Genomic DNA, 26071 nt, shown 5'->3' on the forward strand with positions numbered 1-26071 from the left:
CAATTAGTTTAAGAAAGTTGTTAAAATGTAATGTTTAAGGTCAAATAGCTAAATTTATATCCTATACCTTCAGTGAATCTTTCAGGCAGTAGAGGCAATAATCACAAATCAGATAAACAGTTATGCAAATGAGATGACTAGTACACTTTTAAATGGAAAAAAAAGATAACAGCAATATCTAACACTAATTGAATACTATGTAACATTGTGGTATTAAGACTTTTTATATAATTATTAGAGGCCCGTTGCATGAAATTTGTGCATGGGGGAAGGGATCCCCTCAGCCCAGCCTGGACCCTCTCCAGGCTGGGACCCTTCGGGGGATGTCTGACTCACAATCCAGAACCACTGGCTCCTGAGTGCTCACCTCCCTGCCTGCCTGATTGCCCCTAATTGTCCCCATTGCCAGCCTGATCACCCCTAACTGCCTCTGCCTGCCAGTCTAGTTGGCCTGGTCGCCCCCAACTGCCCCCCTGCAGGCCTGGTCACCACCAACTGTGCCCCTGCCAGCCTGGTCGCCTCCAACTGCCCCCCTCCCACTGGCCTGGATGCCCACAACTGGCCCCCCCGCTAGCCTACTCGCCCCTCACTGTTGCCCCCACCAGCCTGGTTGCCCCTCACTGCCCCCCTCCCCGCCGGCCTGGTTGCCCCCAACTGCCCCCTCCCTCACTGGCCTGCTTGCCCTACGCAGCCTGCTGTTCAGTTGTTACTGTGAGGGTTTCATGGCCAATTTGCATATTACCCTTTTATTAGTATAATTTAAACTTTATAATAACCCTTTAAATACTACTGTCATTGCTATTATACAGATTTTTTTTAAAATTAAAGCTCAGGGAGTAGTCATACAGCATGCAAGTGGTAGAGCTAATATTAGTCTGCCTCATAGTCCCAGCTCTTAACCACAATGCAACACTACTTCCTCCATAACACCTAAATACTTAATGATTACATTCGAATGTTATTTTACAGGAAAAGACTTTGTTCTATAAGTCCTTCAATAAAGAGTTCGATAATAATGGTAGAAAATATCATTTAATCATAGCCCAATCATATTACTGTATTAATAGAAAACATTCAATAACTTAAGTCATGGAAAGCTGAATAAGTAAAAAAAAACAAACTCCCGCATCCACTCAAGTTCTGTTGAGTCTACATCCTAAGAAGATCTAAGCCACCCACTTTCAACATTTCCACTGCCACTTTCCAGCACAAACTAAAAATGAACTGTTCTGAAAACCTCCTAACTGGTTCCCAGGCAATCTTACACCCTTTCGTTTATACTTCATATTTGGATTCACAGTGATCTTCCTAAAACAAATCACTCAGCTGATCTGCTACTTTAGGATAAAATCAAACTACTTCTAAAGCCTTCCATTTTCTGAATGACTTACATCTCTGCTAACCAACCTCTCCAGCAAATTCTCTTACTCCCATTCCATATACTCTTCTCTTTCCCCACTCCCCCACCACCCACAATCTCTACTCCAATGATCCTGAATATGTCATCTGCTCAAACATTCTTTCAGCTATACTCATTTCTGCATTTACACAATCTATGTCCTGCACCTGTAACTTTTTGTCCTTGCCGATAATCTCTCTACCATTTACACGCCTGCCCTCCCCCCACAACTGCCCACCCGTTCTCCTCAACCTTCAAGTTCAGTTTAGACATCATGTTCTACAGGAAGTTTCTCTCACTCTCCAAGTCTAGGTTAAATTTTCACAAATCCCTTCTGGTTGATTCTATATTTATATTCTGTAAGCGCCACAAGACAGAGACACTATGACTGTTCTCACCTCTCTGTTCTCTCTCAATAACCTTTAAAAAATAATTCAAATTTATTGATATGATTTACAGGCAGTAAAATGCAGTGGACAGTTAAGATGAATTTTGACACTGCATAACTGTTAGCCCAAACAAGGTACAGAATATTACTATAACCCCTCAAAAGTTCTTTGGTGCCCTTTGCAATCAGTTCCCACATTTCTATCCCAGCTAATGACTGATCTAATTTTTTATCATCAGAGGCTAATTTTGCTTATTATTATAACTGCATATAAACAGAATCATAGACTATGTAGTATTGGGTAATCTAGCATCTTCCACTTAACACTTCTGAAATTCATCTGTTACTGCGTGTATCAGTAGTTAGTTCCTTTGTGTTGCTGAATAGTATACGATGAACTTACAACTATCTGTTAATTCCCAATCTGTTAGACATTAAGATTGTATCCAGATTTTGGTTATTACGATAACTGCTATGACATTAGTGTTAAAGACTTTTGTGCACATATTTTCAATTTTCTTGGTATATATATAGAAAACATGTTGGGTCATAGAGGAAGTTTATGTTTAATTTTATTTAAAATCTGTCAAACTGTTCTCCAAGGTGGTAGTACAATTTATACTCTCACCAACAATGTATCAGTTACTCGTATCCTGAAAATTGGTACTGTCAATATTTTTTATTTTAATTACACTAAAGTGCGAATCAATATCTCATTGTGATTTTAAATAAATTTCCCTGAGGACTTAAGATGTTGAGCACCTTTTCTTGTGCTAATTGGTTATTCCCATAAGAACATCTATATATAAAAACGGGTAATATGCAAATTAGCCGGGCCTCACAACCGGCTCAGGAGGAGGCTGCATCACTCAGGACTGCTCAGGAGGAGCTGCATGCGCAGATGGGTGGGAGGGGACAGCGTGCCACCCTCAGCTGGGAGTTCGGCCCCAGTGGGTGGCAGCAGTGACCAGCTGGAGCAAAGCTGCCCCAGTCCCAGATGCCTGGCAGTAGCAGGAGCAAAGCAGCCCTGGTCCCAGTGGGTGGAGGAGGAAGCTGGAGCAAAGCAGCTCAGGTCCTGGGTGCCAAAGGGAAGCCAGTGCAGGCAGCCAGGAGATGGAAGGCCTAGTCTTACACGAATCTTTGTGTATCGGGCCTCTAGTATATATATGTAATATTATTATGCATATTACATATTCATATATGCATATATATGAATTGTCTGTTTAAGAGAAAGATATATTAAGGGACAATTAGAGCAATGTAAATTTCATGTTTATCTTTTTTTTTTAATTGACTTTTTACAGAGAGGAAGAGAGAGAGATAGAGAGTTAAAAACATCGATGAGAGAGAAACATCGATCAGCTGCCTCTTGCACACCCCCTACTGGGGATGTGCCCACAACCAAGGTACATGCCCTTCACGGGATTGAACCTGGGACCTTTCAGTCCGCAGGCCGACGCTCTGTCCACCGATATAAACCGGTTTTGGTTCATGTTTATCTTTATAAATATTGTCTATAAAAGCCGAGACCGGTTTGGCTCAATGGATAGAGCGTCGGCTTGGGGACTGAAGGGTCCCGGGTTCGATTCCGGTCAAGGGCATGTACCTTGGTTGCAGGCATATCCCCAGCAGGGGGTGTGCAAGAGGCAGCTGATCGATGATTCTCTCTCATCGATGTTTCTAACTCTCTATCTCTCTCCCTTCCTCTCTGTTCAAAAATCAATAAAAAATATTAAAAATAAATAAATAAATAAATAAATAAATAAATGTTGTCTATAAAAAATACTAGGTGAGCACAGAAAACTGAATCCAGCTAAACCAAGCCACACAAAATAGACATCTCTCAGAAGCAGACTTGCTACCTCAATCCACATTATGAGCTATTCACAGCCAATGTTCTACTTTTGTCTAATTTCAGATAACTTTCCTTTCACCACAACTAACAAGCAGCAAACACAATGTTCATTCCTACAAACAAATGTCTAGTCTTTTTCAACACAAAGTACCATAATTTTTATAGCATTTAAGTATTTCTTAATTAATATTTATAAAACTATGCTTTTATTAGGTTACATTTTTCACTAAAGAAGTTTTTCAATTTTGTGCCCCAACATATTTTCCCCATAAATCCTTTGATTTTTTAATAGCACAGTCCTTTATAATAGAAGAGCAAAACCAAAACTGCCTGCGTCAAAGTGATGGGGACAATTTTGTCTATTTCCTGATCTTAGAGTGAAAACATTCATTGAAGCACCATTTACTATGAATTTTAGTTGTAGGCTTTTCATATTTACTGTGTCAAATTGAGAAAAATTCCCTTCTATTCAAAAGCTTGCTAAAGCCTTTTGATAACAAATGGGAACTAAATTTCCTCAAAAGGTTTTTCTGCATCTATTTAATCCAAACATATAATTTTTCTGCTTTTTTCCCTAATTAATGTGTTGAATTACATTGATTAATTGATATTTGAAAAGTTGAATCACCCTGATCATTCCTGAGATGATCTCAACATGGTCATGGTGCCTTATCCAAAAAATACTCGATTTGCTAGTATTTTTATGAGAGTATTTGCATCTACCATTATGTTCATGAGTGATACTGGTTAGAAGTTATTTTTTTCTTTTAATATCTTTAACAGGTTTTAGTTCAGAGTTATTCTGGCCTGCAAAGCAACTTGGGAAACATTCCCCTTTCTTTTATTTACTAAACCATATGTAAAGATTGATATTATTTATTTCTTAAATATCAGAATTCATTAATGAAACTAAGCAAGAAGTTTTACTATGAGAAATTTGTTCTTTATACATTAAGAAGGGGCTATTCATATTTGCTACTTCTTGCGTCAGTTTGATAAGTTGTATTTTCATTGAATTTGTTCATTTGTCAAATTTGCTGGCATAAAATTTTTCATGATATTTCCTACTATCCTTTAAATAGCTGTAGGAACTGTAGCAAAATCCCATTTTTCATTCCCGTTATTGGTAGTGTTTCCATACAAATATAAAAAAGTCTTAAATTCCCTCTAAGCACTGTTTTAGGTGAATCACAGCACAAAATTATTAACCTTCCTTAAAACTGTATTATTCTTGCTTTAAACAGTCATTTTTCTTTTAAAGTGAAAAGAGGTTATCTTTTATATTTACCATTGCCAGAGCTCTTCATTCCTGCTAGTAGTTTTTTCAATCCTTTAAGATGTCATTTCATTGTCTTTTGATCTCCACTGCTTGATGCTAAGTCAGCCATTATTCACCTTACTGTTCTCTTATGTCATGTGTCATCTTTGTATGTCTACTTTTAAGACTTTCCATTTAAAACTGGTTTTCAGCAGTTTAATTATGATGTGCCCGGGTGTAGTGTTCTATATATTTACTTCCTTGGGATTTGCTGAGCTTCTGTGATACACATTGACTTTTTTTCTCCCAAATATGGAAAATTAGTAACCATTATTTTATAATTGAGATATAATTCATATACAATTCACTTAAAACTCGCCATCCATTTTAAGGAGTGCAAATCAGTGTTTTCAGTATATTTACAAGGTTGTGCAACCATCACTATCTAACTACATATTTTCATCACACCAGAAACCTTAAGCAGCCACTAATATACTGTAAGCAGCCACTCCATTCTGCCCTCTCTCCAGCTCTTAAAAACCACTAATATACTTTTTCTAAAGATTTTCATATTCTGAACACTTCATATATAAATCATATAATTGAAGCCTTTGTGTCTCCTTTTTTTCTCTTAAGTATAAGGTTCATCTATACTAAAGTATATATCAGTACCTCACTCCTTTTCATGAATAAATTATATTCTGTTATATGAACACATATTTTTTTCAGTTGATAAGCATTTGGGATGCTTCCACTTTTTGGCCACTATGACTAATGCTGCTACCAACATAATGTACTAGTTTGGGGGTAGACATATGTTTTTCAATTCCCTTGGGTACGTAACTATTAGAGTAATTAGTGTGTCATACCACAAGTCTATGTTTAACCATTTGCAGAACTGCCAGACTGCTCTACAGAATGGCTGCATCATTTTACTTTCCCAATAGTAACATAACACATGGTAGTATCAATTAGTCCACAACTGTCCAATTTTTAAATTATAGCTATCTTAGTGGGTGTGAAAAAGTAACTTATTGGAGTCTTTTTAAAATATTTTTAATTGACTTTTTTTAGAGAGAGAGGAAAAGAGAAGGTGAGAGAAAAACATCTATGTAAGAGCAAAGCATTGATCGCTGCCTCCTGCAAAAGACCCCAACTGGGGATCAAGCCCACAAACTGGGTATGTGCCCTGACTATGAATCGAACCGGTAACCTTTCAGTGCTTGGGACACCACCAACCAATTGAGCCACACTGACCAGGGCAACTGAAGTCTTTCTTTGCATTTCCCTAAAGACTAATTATTCTGAACATCTTTTACTGTCCTTCGCTGTATCATGTTTGGAGAAATCTCTATATAAATCCTTTACCCATTTTTAATTGACTATTTACTTTTTTATTATTTGAATTCAATGAGTTTTTTGTATATCCTGGATACGAATTCCTTATTAGAAATGTGAGTTTGCAAATATGTTCTCCTATTCTGCAGGTTGTATTTTCACTTGCATGAAAGTTTTTCATTTTGATGAAATCCAATATATCTGTTTTTTGTTTGGTTTGTTGTGCTTTAAGTGTTACATAAGAAATCACTGCCTATGTCATCAATGCACAGTGGAAGAAGCTGGGATATGGTATATTACCTGAGAAATACAGTAGCTCTTGGCCTAGCAAGAAAGAACTAGTCCATCAAAAAAGGGGTGTAGTCAGTCCTACAAGTATACTTAAAGAACAAGTACCAGCCAGGACCAGAGGTAGTGCCTTCCCAAGCACTAAAAATCCAACCTTAGAACTTTGAATGGATCTTTTAACACAGCACAATTTTTTAACATGCATTTACCATTTGTAAAATATCTGTTTAGTGAGTTAATGAAGATTTCCAAATGTTGACATATTTCATTACGTAAGATTTCTTAAAAATCAGATTTGTTAAAATGACTATAAACCTCATCAAAAATTCTTTTAAGAATAAAACTGTCAAGCTCATGGTAGCAGATACATGTTTTCCAAAATTCTAATTTTCATTTTAAAAGTTCAAGTTTTGTCACTGGCAATAAATACTGTCATTTGTTTTACTTGCAAGAGAGGCTCACTTTGTTTATTTTCATGAAACTGTCTGACAAATACCCAACTCTAAAAACAGTTTTGTCTATAGTTACTCTTTTAAATTAAAATTGCTGTTTCATGAAAAAAAGTGGCTTGCTCAGCGTGCAACTCAAATAAGGGTACAAGTGCTTTTCCTTAGGACAACACAATATTTGCCATACAGCAAAATGTTTGACGTGCACTTCCCATTTCATTTCACTAGAGATTAAAATGAAATGCACTGAAAAGTCAAGATTAATAATAATTAATGTGTACTGCTTCAGCCAGAACAGTCAGTGCATGGCAGTGAAGAATACTAGTAGTTTGGTGCACTGCCTTGGTTGGTGCTAAAGTGCCAATAGTTTTACCCAGCAACACTTCTGCAGACCAGTACAATTATAAGTACAGTGGAAAGGAAAAATAGCATCTTCATTTTTATTATTAAAGAAACAGATTGGACCTCATGAATACCTTGAAAAGATTTTGGAAACTCCCATGGGTTCACAGTGCCCTTTAAGAATCATTACACTATACCAATTCTAACAATTCAAAGCTTTCTCTATCATTCTTATAACACGTTGTCTCATTCCATCAATAATTACAAAGGGCTTAGTATGTAGTGGTACCAGGTAGGTACCAAAGTGTCTAAGTGTCTTTGTGTCATTCACTCATACATCCCAAGCTCCTAGAATATTGCCTAGCTGACACACAACCAACTCTCAATATTTGTTAAATGAATAAATAAAAGAGTAGCTATTAAATATTTTAACAAATTCTAAATTATTTGAGAGTACATTACACACACACACACACACACACACACACACACACTCATTATTGGAATTATTTTTCAACATATAGGAAATACTTGTTAGGAAATATGGGACTTCTACTCTTTCTACGTTTAGAATAATTTTATCTTCATACCATTCTAAACTGTAATATATACAGACAGTCCTTGCTTTGCATGCTACCATGGAAAGTTAAACACATGTATGGGAAGCATGTCTTCATTCTGTATGATTCCGTGGTAACTAAAATCTTTGGTAACATGGTACTATCCAAAGCATATTAGTGCAAACAATAGAGAAATAAATCCCAATGGCTCACAAATTCAATTTCAGTAAGATGGGGAGGAAAGCATTTTAGGAAAAAACGAGTGAGCCTCCTTTGGGCAATGACTTTGAACAGGCACCTTAGGGGAAAACAAATCAAACACCTAAATGACTTTTCAAACTCTTAACAAGCCCCTCTCTCACTATTTCCATTTCAGTATCAGTGCTCATAGATCAAGTAATAGAGGCGGTTCAATCTTCAGAAGTGTTTGTGAATTGCTTGGGGGATGAGAGATGGAGAATCAGGAAAAGATGGACCAGCATTTTATAAAATATTGAGGCAAAATTAGGTTACAATAAATCTAGCCTGGTCTCTTTAAAATTATGGTAATTAATATTTCTCAAAACAGAATTAGTTCAATTCTTTAAACTTATGTCTCCTAACCCTTCCCTCAATTCAATCAAAACGGCCTTAGAGTTACCCAGTTTTAAGTTTTCTCCTTCCTTACTCCCATGCCCACATCCACAATGAGAAATTTGCTCTTCCTATTTGAGATGTATTTTTAATGAATATAAATATTCCAAAATATTATAAATTTTAAAGTGTATTTGGTTCCAACAAAGAATAGGTATTTATATATTAAATGTTTAAATGGTTCTGCCAATAGGAAGAAATTGAAAATATTTTATAAATAAACACAAATGTCAGCTTAGCAATTAAAAAGTGCCACGGGAAAAGCAATAAACAACTTCGCTTTTTAAAAAATTCTATTCTAAGTCTACTTACTAAGCACAAGTGGGACAAATGGGAAATGCTATTTAAACTATACCTTAAAATGTACTGTGATGTTCCAAGGAAGAGCTGAACTTGATGCAAGAAGATCAAATAGCAAACCAATTGGATAATGCCTAAAAATGAAAGAGTATATTTTAAGAAAGAGTAAATATTTAAAGTTATAACTACAACTCCAAAATAAATTTCCAGCATGTTTTAACATCAAGTATCAGGGGACTTTAGCCACATTATCACAAAGAGGTGACATTTTATACTGTTATGCCTGAGCTAATATGGTACTGTATAATTTTCAGGCAGCAGGTGGTTTCTCTTCTAATCATTTCATTCCCCAGGGAAGCCTGAATGTACATAATAGGATTGTGCTAAGGCATCTTTTATTAGCCAGGAGCACTATTATGTTACACTTCAATAATACCTAATTATCATCCCAGTATTCATATTGGGCAACCTGTTTTATAAAGCTTATTTAAATATATTTTTGATTTTTAAAACAACTTAAAATTTTAGAAAATTCTGGGAATTAAAAAGAGCAGCTAAAAGAACATGCAATCACTTATTTTGTAGTGGTTATTAATATTATAGCATCTAAATCTTCAGTCTTTTACTTATACATACACATCTAAATATAGATTAGGCTATAATCTACTTTTTCCATATAACAATATGTGAAAATTTTCTAAAATGACTGAATATTCTTTTGTAATCGAATTTGAATGTTTAAAAAAAATTGGATTTCTTAAATAAGAGAATGTTTCCTAATATAACCATTACTCACAGTGAACCAAATTATTTAGCAACTAGAGGCCCAGTGCATAAAAATCGTGTGTGGGGGGCGGGGAGGGGGGGGGAGCGGGATCCCTCATCCCAGACTGCACCCTCTCGCAGTCCTGAGCTCTCACAGTCCAGGACCCCTAGCTTCTTATTGGCTGCCTGCAGCGGAGGAGGGAGAGGGCCCTGCCATTGCCACTGTGCTCACCAGCCATGAGCCTGGCTTCATGCACGGATGGGATCCCTCAATCTGGCCTGCGCCCTCTCACTATCTGAGACCCCTCAGGAGATATAGCAGTGCCAAAGTGGCAGGCAGCTGGGGCTGGGCGCAGCTCCACTGCCACTCATCCCAGCCCCACTACACCTGCTGCCACCTCCGCTGCCACCGCAGCTGCACTCGCCAGCCATGAGCCCGGCTTCTGGCTGAGTGCACTGACCACCAGAGGGCAGCTCCTGCATTGAGCATCTTCTTCCGGGTGGTCAGTGTGCATCATAGCGACTAGTCATTCCAGTCATTCCAGTCATTTGGTCATAACAGTTAATTAGGCTTTTATATACACTGAGTGGCCAATTTATTATGATCCTCTGAACGTGTAATAATCTGGCCACACAGTATATATCCTATATAATAAAAAGCTAATATGCAAATTATCCCCTCAACCAGGAGTTCAACCAGCAGGCAGGTCGGCTAACAACCCATGTCCCCTCCACCCTGACCAGGCTGGCTGGACCCCACCCATGCACGAATTCATGCCTCTACTACATATGTATATGTATATATGTGTATATGTGTATACATGTATATATGTGTGTGTGTACACACACAAAATGAATGCATTAAGAGATCATAATAATCTGGCCACTTAGTGTATATAGATAAGCAAAATAATACAAACCTTGCTGATTTTAATGTACATACCTTATTTTTTATATCACCCTTTTAAAGAACCTAAAATAGCTTATTCAGTAAATCAAAATTAAATAATACTCCCAAAAATGGCAAAAGAGGACTGCTTGGTATTATGTATAGTCCTATTGTTTCCCATATATTAGTGAGTCACTCCTAAATTTAAGAACTAAAAAGTTTGAAAATATATCTTATTTCTCTAAAAATGAGTGACCCAATACATTATCTCAGCAAGATTCAAATATCAGCTAATACTATTTATGCTTTCTTATGTCTACGTAATATAGTTGTGGAAAAGTCATCAGTCTCTAGAGATCATATATTTATTTAGAATGAATGTCCTACTAGTAAAATAAGACAGTGGGTAGCTTTAGTCACATGAGTTGTATTTCTTAATAATCCTTAAACTTCTCTCTATTCAAAGCTCAGCATCTATTACGAATCTTTCACAAATAGAAATGAATACTGAAGGAAATTTTGGACTACCTAAATAATAGAATGTTTCGTTCAGGATATTCTGAAAACAAAAGATTCTGGCCTGAATCAAAACCTAAAATAAAAAACAATTAAAAAACAACAAAAATATTGCACTAGTGACAAATTATAGATTTTAGTCCTTTCTGGTCCCTTTCTCTGAACTCTTAAAATTGTATAAGTTTTACATAAGGCCTTGTACTTTTACAGGTGTACTGGTTCATAATGCAGATTTTTTTCAATAGATGGAATTACACATATGTTGATATATATGCGATTTGATAAGTACACTATTTTCTTGTATTGACAGCAGGCTTCAAAACTTCATATGTCAAATTTTTGAAGGTGTTAACATCACAGATATTTTTATGCTTAAAAATGTCGAATTTCATGCCAAAAAAAAGAACATTTGTGTAAATCTTACTTCATTACTTTATTTTGAAGAAAAAGTATCATATACTTTGGGAAGCTTATGGTGAACATGCTCCATCTCAACATACTTGTGAATGCAGGTTTAAATGCTTTAAAAGTGATGATTTCGATGTGAAAGACAATGTTCAGGTCAACCGAAAAAGTTTGAAGAACAACAATTACAAGCATTATTGGATAAAGATGCATGTCAAACTCTAAAACAACTTGCAGAAAGATTAAACGTTGCTCAGCAAACAATTCCCAATTGTTTACAAGCAATGGGAAAAATTTTAAAGGAAGGAAAATGGGTGCCATATCAACAGAAAGAAAAACAAATGGAAAACCGAAAGTCATCAGTAAAATGTTGCTTCAACAGCACAAAAGAAAGTCTTTTTTGCATCGAATTGTGACTGGTGATGAAAAGTGGATTTATTTTGAGAATCCTAAATGCATAAAATCATGGATTGATCCAGGTTAACCACCAACATCGACTGCAAGGCCAAATCACTTCAGAAAGAAGACAATGCTCTGCATTTGGTGGGATCAGGAAGGTGTGGTGCATGATGAGCTTCTAAAGCCAGGTGAAACCATTAATACTGATCACTACCGACAACAAAAAATCAATTTGAACCATGCTTTGATTATGAAACATCCAGAATGTGCCAGAAGACACGGCAAAGTAATTTTGCTTCATGATGACAGACCATTACACACTTCAAAACCAGTTAAGGACACGTTAAAAGATCTTGCCTGGGAAGTATTAACCCACCCGCTGTATTCACTAGACCTTGCTCCTTTAGATTACCACCTGTTCTGATCGATGGCACATGCACTTTCTGAGCAGTACTTCAAAACATATGAAGAAGTCGAAAACTGTGTCTCTGAATAGTTTGTCTCAAAACAAGAAAAGTTCTATTGGGACGGTATACACAAATTACCTGAAAGATAATTGTGTACCTAGTGATGGACATTACTTTGAATAAAGCACTTTTGATGTTTCTCTTTAAATTATCATTTCCTTTTATTATAAAATCCACATTATTAACTGGTACATCTGACCTTTTTTAGTCTTCAGTCTTTCTTTTCTTTTTTTTAGTTTTCCTCTTAGGTATCTTAGATATGTACAAATAAGTTAAGAATGAATGTGAATATTTAAGCTAACAGGAACTATTGCTTTCCAAATTCTATATAGTACTGCACATATAATCATAGAATCTCTTTAACAAATTAAGTAGTTGATCCATTGGATAGATTCACCAGTGGTCCCATAAAATAGCTAGCAATGCAGTATTGTGCACATTCTCTGCCATTCACAATGAAACTGTATGTAAATTCTCAAGTCAAATATTACTTTAAAAGTAATCAATAATGTCATATAAAATCAAATATATTTTTAATGAATAATAATTATTTGGGTCAGGATACAAGTTAAACACAAAAAGATTCATAATCAATTATTGTTTACCCTCAATATTAAAATAAACATGACTGTAAGCGCACAGAATCTTGAACAAAGTAGCTACTTATGAATGCATAAATCAAAGAGCCACAAAATAGTTAACCCTCAGTTTACCACAAAGATTCCATTGCCCAGCTGGTATGCTCAGTGGTTGATTCAGGTTATGAACCAGGAGGTCAAGGTGGATTCCTGGACAGTGCACATGCCCAGGTTGCGAGCTCGATCCCCAGTAGGAGGCGTGCAGGAGGCTTTTGATCAATGATTCTCTCTCATCAGTGATATTTCTCTCTCCCTCTCCCTTCCTCTCTGAAATCAATAAAAATATATATTTTTTTAAATTAGGAAAAGAAAAAAGATCCAATAGATCCAATTAGGTTCTGAATGTCTTTTCTGAGCACCTTTATTTTAGGTTTAGCACTTCATTACTTTCATTTTTCTTAAAGGATTTACAAAAACCACACAGAAAACTCATTTTTTTAAAAAGACGAAAACTTTATCTACTAATTTACACAAGGATCTACTGGACCCTTTTTATAAATCTATGATGTTTTATGGGATCTTAGTGATCTTGTCTTTTCTCTATCTTTAAACATTTTATTTCATCATCACACTTAGCAATTATTCCCAACTAATGCTAAAAATGACTAAAATAGTAAGAATTTAGAACAATAATGGCATGCCTAAAAGGATGATACAATAAAGTATTCTTTTTTCCATTTTCGTAATGTGTCATCTAAAATATTATGTCATAGTTCAATAAAGTTTAAAAAAAGAATCAGACTTTACCTTTGGAGTCTACTTTAGCCATCAATAATACAGCTGAAAATTTAAAATGTCATTATTTCCTATCCATAATAGAGAGAAGAAAATTAAGAGGAAGATGTTACACACTTGTTAGATAAATCAGAAGATTTTTGCAGAGACAAATATCAGTACCTTAGACTTTAAACTGATCACTTAAAATGAAATCTCAGACTATGAGTCTTTAGATGATATACTAGTGACGGGTAAGAAATCTTTTTTCTGAAAAGGGCTATTTGGATATCTCATACATCAGTGTTTCCCAACCTTCTCTCATGATGAGAATCACCTGGTGGAGTTGTTAAAACACAGATTCCTGAATCCCAACTAAGAAGTGCTAAACTAGAATTTTTGGGAACATATAGGTAAAATTGTATACTTAACTAGTGCTCTAAGACAGATTTTATATACAGAGCACTAAGTTAGGTATGCAATTTTACCTATATGTTCTCAAAAATTCTAGTTTAGCACTTCTTAGTTGGGATTCAGGAATCTGTGTTTTAACAACTCCACCAGGTGATTCTCATCATGAGAGAAGGTTGGGAAACACTGTCCTACATCATTCAAAGGCCATGCAAAGTTATCAACTTAAAAAATTAGCCTGCTGTATTTGGTCAAACATTTAATTAATTCACCCTTAATACCTAGACTGAGCCAGACCAAATGATTTCATGGGACTTATATTGCCCTCAGACTGGATGTTCCACACCCGATAGTAAATTAATTTTATAGAACTCAAGAACTAATAAACAATATAATTCTAAGAATATCATATGGCATTCTTATTCACTTAGTCATTCAACAGAAAGGTCATTTGAATGTATGGCAACTGATGAGCAGTTCTTGCAGTCAGAGGATATTGACCATTTCAGATATATAATATAAAAATTAAAAACCAGGAAAAAGTGGGATGGAAATGTAAATTTGCTGTATTTAAATACTTTCTAAATTTTCTGATAAAGTTATTATACACTATTCCTTTATCCTTACTTCTCTAAATTATTTATAAAGTGATTTAAATATATATATATTTTAAAATTCATTGAAGTCAAGTGATAAATGATTCTAACTTCTTTCTGATATACGGAGAATTATGATGGCAATTTAAATATTATTATTTCTAATACTTCAGATGAATTATTAATATAAACAAGAATTCCAAAAATATAAAAACTTAAGAATTAAATAACTATTTCTTTTTTTAATATTTTTTTATTGATTTCAGAGAGGAAGGGAAGGAGAGAGAGAGATAGAAACATCAATAATGAGAGAGAATCATTGATCGGCTGCCTCCTGCACCCCTTCATTCCCCCACTGAGGATCGAGCCCCCAACCTGGGCTTGTGTCCTTGACGGGAATCAAACCTGGGACCCTTCAGTCTGTAAGCCAATGCTCTATCCACTGAGCCAAACCAATAGGCCATAACTACTTATTTCTATTGTAAAAGTATATGGTTCATATGTGGCAGATGTTTATATTAGAATGATTCTGATGCAAGAATACTAACTCCAAAAAAATACAGTATCTTAATTGATTCTAAGATTATTTCTTTTTAACGAACCTATTAATATGCAAGAAAATCTTTAAAAGAAAACAGAATTAGCAAACATTAAAGATACTAAATTTCTCTTATACTATAATCTGATTATAAGGACTTCAAAAGTACAAACTTGCATAATTCCTCTAAACAGATATTCTAGATAATTTTGTTAAGAGGTTCCTAACCCAAAATAGAAACCACATACCCTATAACTATAATATAACTATAAGTAAATCATAATGTAGCCATTGTTACTACTGCCAATCTAACCTAAATTAAATAACAAAGGAAGTGGTGAGGATTTGAACCTGGGATATATATATCAGAAGAGGATCCAACTAGCTAAAGGTTCAATCTATATTGCCCTAAAAAAATGGTTGCACCAGAATATTTAGTGTTAGGTCTATTTTCACATTTTATTCATTTTCTTTCTCTTCCTTAAACTGCTCTTGTTTTTTCTAAATTCAATTTTTAAAATAAATTAATATTTTCATTTTTCTTTGCATAAGGTTGTTTCTTCTTTACCCTTTCATTAGTGCTAACATACATATACACAACTGGCTCACAGCATAGCAATAATGGATATGCTCTGACGCCAGCCAAGGGTGCTCATTCTAGTCTAAACATCTGCAGTCAGACAGCAAGCCAATAGTCTAAAATCAGCACTGACAGGAATCTTCCCATATACTAGAGAACTATTGTCCCACGCCATTTCACTGAAATAAATGCAGCCTGTTCATAAGCTTGCTGCTTTCATCGAATAATACTAAAAAAAAAAAAAAAAAAAAAAAAAAAAAAAAAAAAAGATGTAACTAAAATGTAAACCAAAGTAATTCAATGATTGCAATCAATTTTGCCTTTATCCATGGCACAAACAACTGTAGACTAGCACTGTGATTTACAGCTTTCTACGCCTGTTCTGATGTATAAAAAAGTACAAAAATAACCAATGGACTATTGCATGTATAAAATGCTATAAGTAATCCATATTTCAAATATCTAGTTTACAGAATAATTTATAAAATTCTAGAAATGTACAATCTTAGAAAAATGATTAAAATGGAGAAGTGCCTTCATAATATTTATGATTAAGATGTTAAAGTTGTTTTGTTAAAATTTACTTTTGAAATCACCTAGGTACACTATTAAATTCTGGGTCATTCTACTACATCTATGCTTAAAATCAACATTAGTATTTGCTTCTTTATTTAATTCAAAAGTTTCAATTTCTTCTTTTCAACAAGTCCTGAAAATAAGTCAATTAACACAAAATAATATCCCGTTAGACAGACTTGTTTTATTGTTGACAAAAAGAGAAGCTTTTCTAAGTTTTGTATCTGAAGGTCTAAAATCTAAACCAGTATTAGGGTATACTATGAAGTATTCTTCAGAACTATTCTCTTAAAATAAGTAATATAAAAGTATCAAACAAATTTTGAACACTTGAGTTATGTATGGTACAAGAAACTTCACTCTTTAAAATGCAATGTTAGAGCACCCTCTGCTGACTAATCAACTCAAATCACTCTAAAAAGAAAAGGAAAACACACACACACACACACACACACAAAAAAAAAAAAAAAAAAAAAAACAAAACAAAACAAAAAAAAAAACCCACACTAATATCCTTACATTTGAGTTAGATCAGCCCTTTCCTCTTTCTAAGTGATTTTAAAAAGTTAAACAGACAAAAGACTGTAGAGGCTAAAGCATCAATCAGATAAAACCTCCTTGGAATCTCACTACAAATCAACAACATATTAAGTACTCTTTAAGTGTATGACACTGCTCTTAAATATTCTGCTATTCTAATCTGGACAAATTAACATAAGCAATTAGAAAAAATATATAGAATTGGAGAAAACAACTGACAAATAGAATATCAGCAGGTGTCATGGAAAGAGCACTGAACTAAGACTCTCAAAAATCTGGTCCTACTTGCTTATTTGCACAAGTTATTTTATTTATTTTAGTTTTCTCAGTTTTCTCAATAAAAGAGACTAATTTAGATTCATCCATTCCTTAAACAAACATTGACTTAGCATATCTCACATGCTACTGCTTACGGTACAAAGCCCCAGCTTAAGCATCTCATCCAGATATTTAAACAATTATAAAAACAATAAGTACAAATAGGAAAGGACTTGTAAAGGGAAAAGAATTAGCAATTCATGGTCTTTCTTTCTTTTTTTAAAATAAGTTGTCTAAATTGGTGTTTAATTTACTTTCTCACTTGAATTTATTTAAAACTCCAAAGAATCCTATATAATAAAAAACTAATATGCAAATAGACTGAACAGCAGAACGATTAGTGGAATGACCGGTAGCTATGATGTGCACTGACCACCAGGAGCTGCCCCAGGCCAGCAGGCCCCAGACCAGCCAAGGTGGGTGCCAGCGGGGGGTCACCCAATCATTCTGCCATTTGCCCTGCAGAGGGAGACGACCAATAGTGGTGGCGGGGGGAGGGGAGTACCAGCACCCCTCCTCCACCCGTCACCCCGCCAGTTACCCCACAGATCGCCAGCTAAGCCTAGAGACCCTACTCATGCAGGATTTCGTGCATTGGGCCTCTAGTCAAGTATAAGAAAGAAACTATCAATCTTCTCAAATAAATGCTCCTCTACTCTTAAGATACTTGTATGGTCTCAAAAGCCCAAATCCTAGAAAGCTTCACTAGTAGCTGCCACAATGATTACCCTATCCTATGAGGTTTACCGCTTAATTAAATGACAGGTATTTACTGATAGCCTATTTCCAGGAAGATAGTTCTTTTAACACAGGAAAAAAAATATCGTTGGGAACAGAGAGAAAAGATTAAGAGTTAGCCCAGATCCTGGATTACACTCATGCCTCTGAAAGTTATTCATTCCTTATATGGAGTACCTAACCATACTAAAGGCAAGTGTACCTAAAGCCATTAAATACAATGAGCTTACAGCAAGCAAGATGTAACTATGCAAGTGGTAACATACATTAAAAAGTTAACACGCCAAAAACTAAAATGAACAAAGATCCATGAACACAATTACTTTCATATACCGTAAGCTCTCTAAAAGGAGAAATAATTTCGCTGTTTAATAACACATTCAAAGGAATAAATACTGACAAAAGTAGGAACATGATATATTTATGCCAAAGATATTATTCTGTAGTAACAGTGATATATGGGCCCAAATATTATTTATTGACAGCATATGTAGAATATAAACCAATAGAATACAAACGATATCAAATACAAAAATAGCCTCCATACAAGACAGATTAAAACAGCATCTGACGGATGATAACTTAACAACCATTTACTATAAAAGCTAAATTGAGGTTTCCCATCTTTTCTAGGATCTCTCAATTGGGGGGTGGTTTTACAACCCCCGAAAAGCACTATTAACACGACTAGAGGGACTATTTATTGGTGTTAGTAGGTAGAGGCAAGGGCTGTTGCTAAAAATCCTACAATGTACAGGGTAGCCCTCCCCCAACAAAGAATTATCCAGGTCAAAGTGTCAATTGGACCCTTGCTGAGAAATCCTGCTCTACAATGGTTAAAATAGCAAAGCCTGGTGTCAATCACACAGATTCTTACAATAATCTATAACAAATACATATAAACAATGCAATTATAATATCCAATTAGAATATAGAGATTGCTCCTCTTATACTTCAAGAACATAGCTATGTCTTATTATTACTCACCTACAATCTTTTCCCCTCTCTCCTTTTCCACTACTCTCCTGACCCTTGCTCCTCTTATACTTCTTTTAAGCCACCTTCCTATTCCAAAACCTCCAATTCTTCTGAGAAATAAAAAGACCCAGAAAAAAACACTAATTATCTATCTTGCCTGAAGTCTAGAACCATTCAAGAGTCATGAATCTGATATATGATCATAAAGCTCAGTAGTATTGGTTTTATGTGGTTTGATATTTTTTTAATCCTCACCGGAGGATATGTTTCCTCTGATTTTAGAGAGAAAGGAAGAGAGGGGGAGAGGGAGGGAGGAAGGAAGGAAGTGAGAGAGGGGAAGGGAGAGACAGACAGACAGACAGACAGATATCAATGTGAAAGAAACATCAATCAGTTGCCTCCCATATGTGCCCCGAACCTGCAACCCAGGTACATGCCCTGACTGGGAATCAAACCCATTGCCCTTCAGTGCATAGAACAATGCTCCAAACAATTGAGCCACACCAGCCAGAGCAAGGTCATTAAGGAACTTTGTCATTCTGTCCCAGAACCACCTCAAAATGGTAGAGATGTGACCAGTAATATGAAATATCATCCTATATATGTCTGCACCATTACAAAAAATTTACTCATGAGCACAAGGTGAATTCCAAAAGTTCACTCCTTGTTTCTAAACAATCTTAAATTCAGCCACACTTATTAAACACATACAGCTTCCTTTTATTTAAATCACTTTTAAAACTCATTTTAACAGTCTCATATTCAGAGAATAAGTCCATTTTAAACCTGTTTCTACTCTTCATATTTCATTTATATTTTGATTCAGTTTGTATCCACTTGGCAGCATTTCAACACTATAACCACTTTTTCATATTCTTCTCTCTGCAATTTCTCCAGTTTAATTGAATATGTTTGGAAGCGCAACAAACAAAACTCCCAATAATAGAGGAAGTATAAAATACATCATCTGTATATGGATAAACACAAATTCAGGATTATTTTTTCAATATAATTCTTAAAAGTAATATAATACCAAAATTATTCACATAAAAAGGAAATCAATATACTTTAAATACTAAACCAAGGCTAGATAAAATGTGCTTATAGCCTAGTGATCAACTAAATGTGGCCATCGGTTTAAAAGATGCCATTGGAGATAATCATGCTTAAATATAAAGATCTGTAAAGATTTTGGAGATAGAAACAAAATTGAATAGATACAAAAAAGTGTCACAGAGTGACTTATTTATTAAGGGGTTTTATTTTTTTTTATTTTTATTTTTTTTTATTTATTTTTTTTTTTAAATATATTTTATTGATTTTGTACAGAGAGGAAGGGAGAGAGATAGAGAGTTAGAAACATTGATGAGAGAGAGTCATCGATCAGCTGCCTCTTGCACACCCCCTACTGGGGATATGCCCGCAACCAAGGTACATGCCCTTGACCGGAATCGAACCCGGGACCCTTCAGTCCCCAAGCCAACGCTCTATCCATTGAGCCAAACCGGTCTCGGCTTATTAAGGGGTTTTAAATACATTTGAAAAACAACAACAACCCATAAACAAATATATTATTGTAACATTTAAAAATCTATTAAAAATATACAAATCTAGCCGAAACCGGTTTGGCTCAGTGGTAGAGCGTCGGTCTGTGGACTGAAAGGTCCCAGGTTCGATTCTGGTCAAGGGCATGTACATTGGTTGCGGGCACATCCCCAGTAGGGGGTGTGCAAGAGGCAGCTGGTCCATGTTTCTCTCTCATCGATGCTTCTAGCACTCTATCCCTCTCCCTTCCTCTCTGTAAAAAATCAATAAGATATATTTAAATATATATATATATATATATATATATATATATATATATGCACACAAATCTATCTAATCTCCCATGAATCCAGATGGGAGGCAGAAATATTTTCCATAAAATAGTCTAATAATAGTTTAAAATTTACTGTGTTATATGAGCTAGGCCAGTGATTTCTTTCTTTACAGAAGTTGTTAAAAATTGCTTCAGGGCACTATACCTTCTTAAGGTTAGCATATACTCAATTCTTAATAATGCAGAAAAATTCACTCACCATTTCAGTGGCGTGCCTTCATGTTCAAACCATATCTCACTAATGTCTTCTTGTCTCATAACCTTCTGAAAGTGCTTTTTCACTTTGTCAGTTACCAACGTCAAATAACTTACTCTTGGCAAAAGTAACTGAAATGAAAATTTATAAACCATATTTATTTATTATTAAAATAAGCTTTTGAATTTTAAGGAAAAACACCATATTATCTGCATTATTTTGAATATTCTACACAAATCAAAGGCTAAAGGTTAAGATGTTAAAAATTTCTTATGAGATCATTACTTTAAGTATAGCTTATAGCATAAATGCCTAGAATAAGCAATATAAATCTAAGTATACTCTTTTATAATTTCCTCCAAATAAAAGAACAATGTAACCAAATGCCATACTAATTAGGATACTTAGTACTTCAAGTAACTTTAACTTAAAAATATGAATCAACTTAAACTATAAAAATAATTAAACTGTTCTGAGAGCATAATCAACTCAGTCCACTTGTGAGAATTCATGTCTTTTCCTCCTTGCAGTATAGTCCCTCTAGCCATTTCTTGCTTTCCTAAGCTTCGGTTTTATTTTGCTGATAAAATTGTTTTTATACACTTTTTCTGTTGCTTTTGTGTGTATAACTGCATCTTTCTTCATACTGCTTATTTAAGATTATGTCTTCTGTGAATCAAGTAAAACTACTGGGCTGGAGTATATATACAAAGGGAAATATTCTGGTAAAAGGAAGTGATATTTATTCAGTGAAGCTCAAGATAACAGGCTCTAAGTAGGTAAGAGAACATGACAGTGATCCTGGGGACTACAGAGAATGAGGGTGTGGGAGGCATGCTCCAGCATGGAATAGATGGTACTAATACTATGAACAAGCTGTTGGATATTACTGTGGATTGAAAAGAACATAAGGTCCTCTTTTATAAAGAAACAACTAGAATGTGATAGAAAAGAAAAGAAAAAGGGAACTAACACCAGTATAAAGAAAAGCACTCGTTTACAGGAAATAGTACCACTTCTATTTTATATATAGTTTAAATAACTTTCCACATTCATATTCTATTACATAAATGGCAAAGAAAAGATTCATTAGAGTCAGAAATAACAGCATCAAATATAGGTGAAACATGGACAGACTCTAAGAAGTTAAAACAGCATAGTAACTTAGCCATTTAAAAATAAATACATACATATAATCTATCAGTCTAATAAGCTCTGTAACTCTGAACTTTAACTTAAAATGTCTGTTGGACATTTAATAATAATAATCATCATGTGTTCTGTAGAGGATTATATTAACCTATGGAGATTGTAAGAAGAAAGACATATTAGGACTAATAAGTATGGACATCAGCTCCTGATTTTAGGGAGTGCCTACAATTTAATCAAAGTTGCTGAAAATTCTCAAATTATTTTCATGAAACAAAAACTTCTTTACAATAAGGAAATGAAGCCGAAACCGGTTTGGCTCAGTGGATAGAGCGTCGGCCTGCGGACTGAAGGGTCCCAGGTTCTATTCCAGTCAAGGGCATGTACCTTGGTTGCGGGCACATCCCCAGTAAAGGGTGTGCAGGAGGCAGCTGATCGATGTTTCTCATTGATGTTTCTAACTCTCTATCCCTCTCACTTCTTCTCTGTAAAAAAAAAAACACAATAAAATATATTTTTTTAAAAAACAATAAGGAAATGAAGAACATTATAATGTAAGCTCCATTAAGATAGTAATATTTGCGTTTTGTTCACTGCTACAGTCCCAATGCCCACAACATTATAGTAGGCACACAATAAATATTTGCTGTGCGAATCAGAGATGTCAAAGGTTAAAGTGGGACAAAAGGCCAAAAACATTAATTAATAAAGAATGCCTCTCCTTAAGATGGAACTACAGGGAAGTGTACTTAGAATCTTCTGTTCCAAATTGGCCTATGTAGTAATAATCTATAATATATAAATATTTACAGTAACTCCAAGAAATAACTCTAAGACTTAAGAATGACTATATTAGATACAATTTATTCAGTAAATTTTAAATAAGTATCTAGTAAATAAATAGGTAAAAATGAAAAGAAAATAACAGCAAAAATACATCATCCTGCCTTGTACATCCAGATTGTAGCACTCTTTTTTCATAGGTGCATCTCACTGGTTTACTTTAATTTTTTTAAATACTAGTAAAATACAATTAGCATAAAATTTTTCCTATTATCCATTTTTAAGTGTATAGTTCAGCAGCATCAAATACATTCACACTGTTGTGCAACCATGAACACTATCCATCTCCAGAATGTTTCATCATCTCAAACTCAAATTTTATACTTATTAAACAATAATTTCCCCATTTTTCTCTCCCCCTTGCCTAGGCAATCACTTTTCTACTTTGTCTTTTGATTTAGACTATTCTAGATACCTCACTGATATAGATCATAAGCCCTGGCCATGTGGCTCAATTGGTTCAGTGTCACCTCATGTGCCAAGAGGTCACTGGTTTGATTCCAGGGCTTATGCACATGCCCGAATTGGAGGCATGCAGGAGGCAGCCCACTGATGTTTTCCTCTCTTGATGTTTCTCTCTCTCTCCTCTGCTCTCTCACAAATCAATAAAAGCATATCTTAAAAAGTAAATGGATCATAAAATATGTCCCTTCCTGCTCGCCACCTATTGGGAAGCCCACAATCCAGGCATGTGCCCTGACAGGAAATCCAACTGGCAACCTCCTGATATATAGGTTGAGGCTCAACCACAGAGCCACACTGGCCAGAATTAAACATCATATTCTGATTCAAAAGTAAGTAGACATAAATAATATATTTTTCAGTTTTTGCCACTTTGACCAACTAGACACTTATTCTCCTTTGTTTAGGCACTATTAGAAAGCTATTCAAGGTTAAAAATTTTAATTAAAATAGATAAATCTAGTTTGAAATAAAACAAAAATGCTATCCTAATCAATATAGAAGAATTAGAGGAAAAATATATCTAACAAATAAAATTCTTCTAAAAATAAACTATGGCCATATTTTGTTTTTAATTACAGAAGTTTTTCTAAAGGCAGAAATGCAAATTGTTGAGATTTCCAGCAGTCTGACTTCCCATCACTCAGGAGTGGTGCTGCCTCCCAAACAGAGATGTGAAAATGCAAAGGGCATGCTTTATTAAAGTGAAACAAGGAATAGTCCAGAATCATATAGACATTTTCCACTTTTCCAGAACCTCCTGGGTAAATATTACGTATATATGAGACACAAAAAGAAAAAAACTCAAATAATGACAACCGAAAATGTCTCTGCCTATTAGGTGCTATCCAGTAAATAGTCAGGACACTATTATTTTTGACAAATGCTTAGGTTTGGATTATACGTGCACTCAGAAAAAAGAAAAAAGAAAAAACAGGCTAAATTCAGAATATATTTGATATTCTCTTTAGAACAGATAATAACTCAAACCACAAGTCTACATACAGCAATTTTTGTTACTAAATAATATCTATACTAATAAAAGGGTAATATGCTAATTAGACTGGGAGACCTTCCAGAATTTATTCTGGACAAACCCACGGTGGCGGAGCCAAGGTAGAGGCAATTAGAGGCCAAGAGGGGAAGGCAGTTGTGGGTGATCAGGCTGGTGGGGGAGGGTGCCGTTGGGGGTAAGCAGACCAGTTGGGGGTGAGCAGGGCGTCAATGGGGGTCAGTTGGAGGTGATCAGGATGGGGGGGGCAGTTTGGAGTGAGCAGTCCAGCAGAGGGTCAGTTGGGGCAAGCACGCTGGCGGGGGGACAATTGGGGGTGAGCACACTGGCACGGGGGGTGCATTTGGGGGCGAGCAGGCTGGTGGTGGGGGGCAGTTGGAGTTGAGCAGGCTGGTATGCAGAGTGAGCGTTTAGGAGCCAGCAGTCCCAGATTGTGAGAGGGTTGTCTGACTGCTGGTTGAGGTCTGATCCCTGTAAACCGCAGTATGACATCCTTCAAGTTGTCCCAGATTGGAGAGGGTGCAGGCCGGGCTGAGGGACATGCCCCGCCCCCACACACACAAATTTCGTGCACTGGGCCACTAGTATTTTATATAATATAGAGTAGCTCATTGACATGTGAAAAAGCATACACACATGTTCACTAAGATATAATAAAGAATGTATCAAATAGTTTCTTGGAACCACCTCAAGACAAAAGAATCAAATCTGAATGTATTATTTTCAAATCAGTTTCCTGTTAAAACCAGCACATAACTTCTGATTCCATCATCAATATATGCATATTGCATAAGAAAAACAAAGTCAAGAAGTTCCCATAACAACATGTCAACAGTGTTTTTCCACTCTGGGTGGTAAAAATAGAGGCAATTTTAATTTCATTTGTTTTGCTGATCTGTGTTTTCTAATTTTCTAAAATAAACATGTACTAATTGTATATAAAAATGTTGAACAATAGCCTCCAGGTTTTTAGAGTTTTGTTTATAAAAATGATCAAAGTTAGATATCCCATTTGCCACCATCAACATACTTACATAATATGGTTCTGCTTCCCGTTCAGTTATCTCATCCTGATACAGGGTGAAGCAAGTTGGAATACGACCAAACCACACATCTCGAAGCACATCTTTGTCATCTGTCATTCTTCCAGTGGTTAAAGCAGTACATATAGGCTAAATTCTTTTTTCAACCAAAGCTAAACTGAAAATAAAATGAGGAGCATTAATCAGATCCTTGCAAGGATGAATGAAAGATTTTAGAAAAAAATGAATGCCTAAATCAGTGCAACAAATTCTAAATGCAGAGCTATTAATTATTTAAAGGAATCATAGATGTAGCCAATTCAAAATTATAACATAGGCTAACTAATGAGCCACAGCCACAGTGAAACTTATACATCATTTCATCTAAAGTGAACTCTTCACTGATGTCCTAAGGTTCCCAGAGTACAACACCAAAATATCCCAATTACCTCTGCCCTATATATATTTTTAAAAATACATATTATTATTAATTTCAGAGAGGAAGAGGGAAGGAGACAGAGATAGAAACATCAATGATGAGAATGACTGATCAGCTGCCTCCTGCATACCCCACATTGGGGATTGAGCCCACAACTTGAGCATGTGCCCTGACCAGGAATCGAACTGTGA

At 35.3% G+C, this 26071-nt stretch overlaps 1 protein-coding gene across 4 annotated transcripts in view; it reads right to left on the bottom strand.

Annotated features, from left to right (window-relative positions):
• ATG5 (autophagy related 5) overlaps window positions 1–26071 on the bottom strand; it is an 85281-nt gene that overhangs the window by 53507 nt on the left and 5703 nt on the right. For 2 of the 4 annotated variants that reach the window (XM_084890511.1, XM_084890514.1), the window contains exons 2-4: window positions 25454–25619; window positions 20957–21084; window positions 8866–8944 (exon numbers count right to left, since the gene is read on the bottom strand). In XM_084890511.1, the coding sequence (XP_084746637.1) occupies window positions 8866–8944; window positions 20957–21084; window positions 25454–25561 (315 nt within the window). In that variant the 5' untranslated portion in view covers window positions 25562–25619. Of the gene's footprint in view, window positions 1–8865; window positions 8945–20956; window positions 21085–22489; window positions 22572–25453; window positions 25620–26071 lie in introns of those variants that run through there. The other 2 variants (XM_084890512.1, XM_084890513.1) reach the window with 2 other exon arrangements.

This window comes from Pipistrellus hanaki, assembly GCF_964339955.1.
Source record: "Pipistrellus hanaki genome assembly, chromosome: 7".
NCBI classification, from domain to species: domain Eukaryota; kingdom Metazoa; phylum Chordata; class Mammalia; order Chiroptera; family Vespertilionidae; genus Pipistrellus; species Pipistrellus hanaki.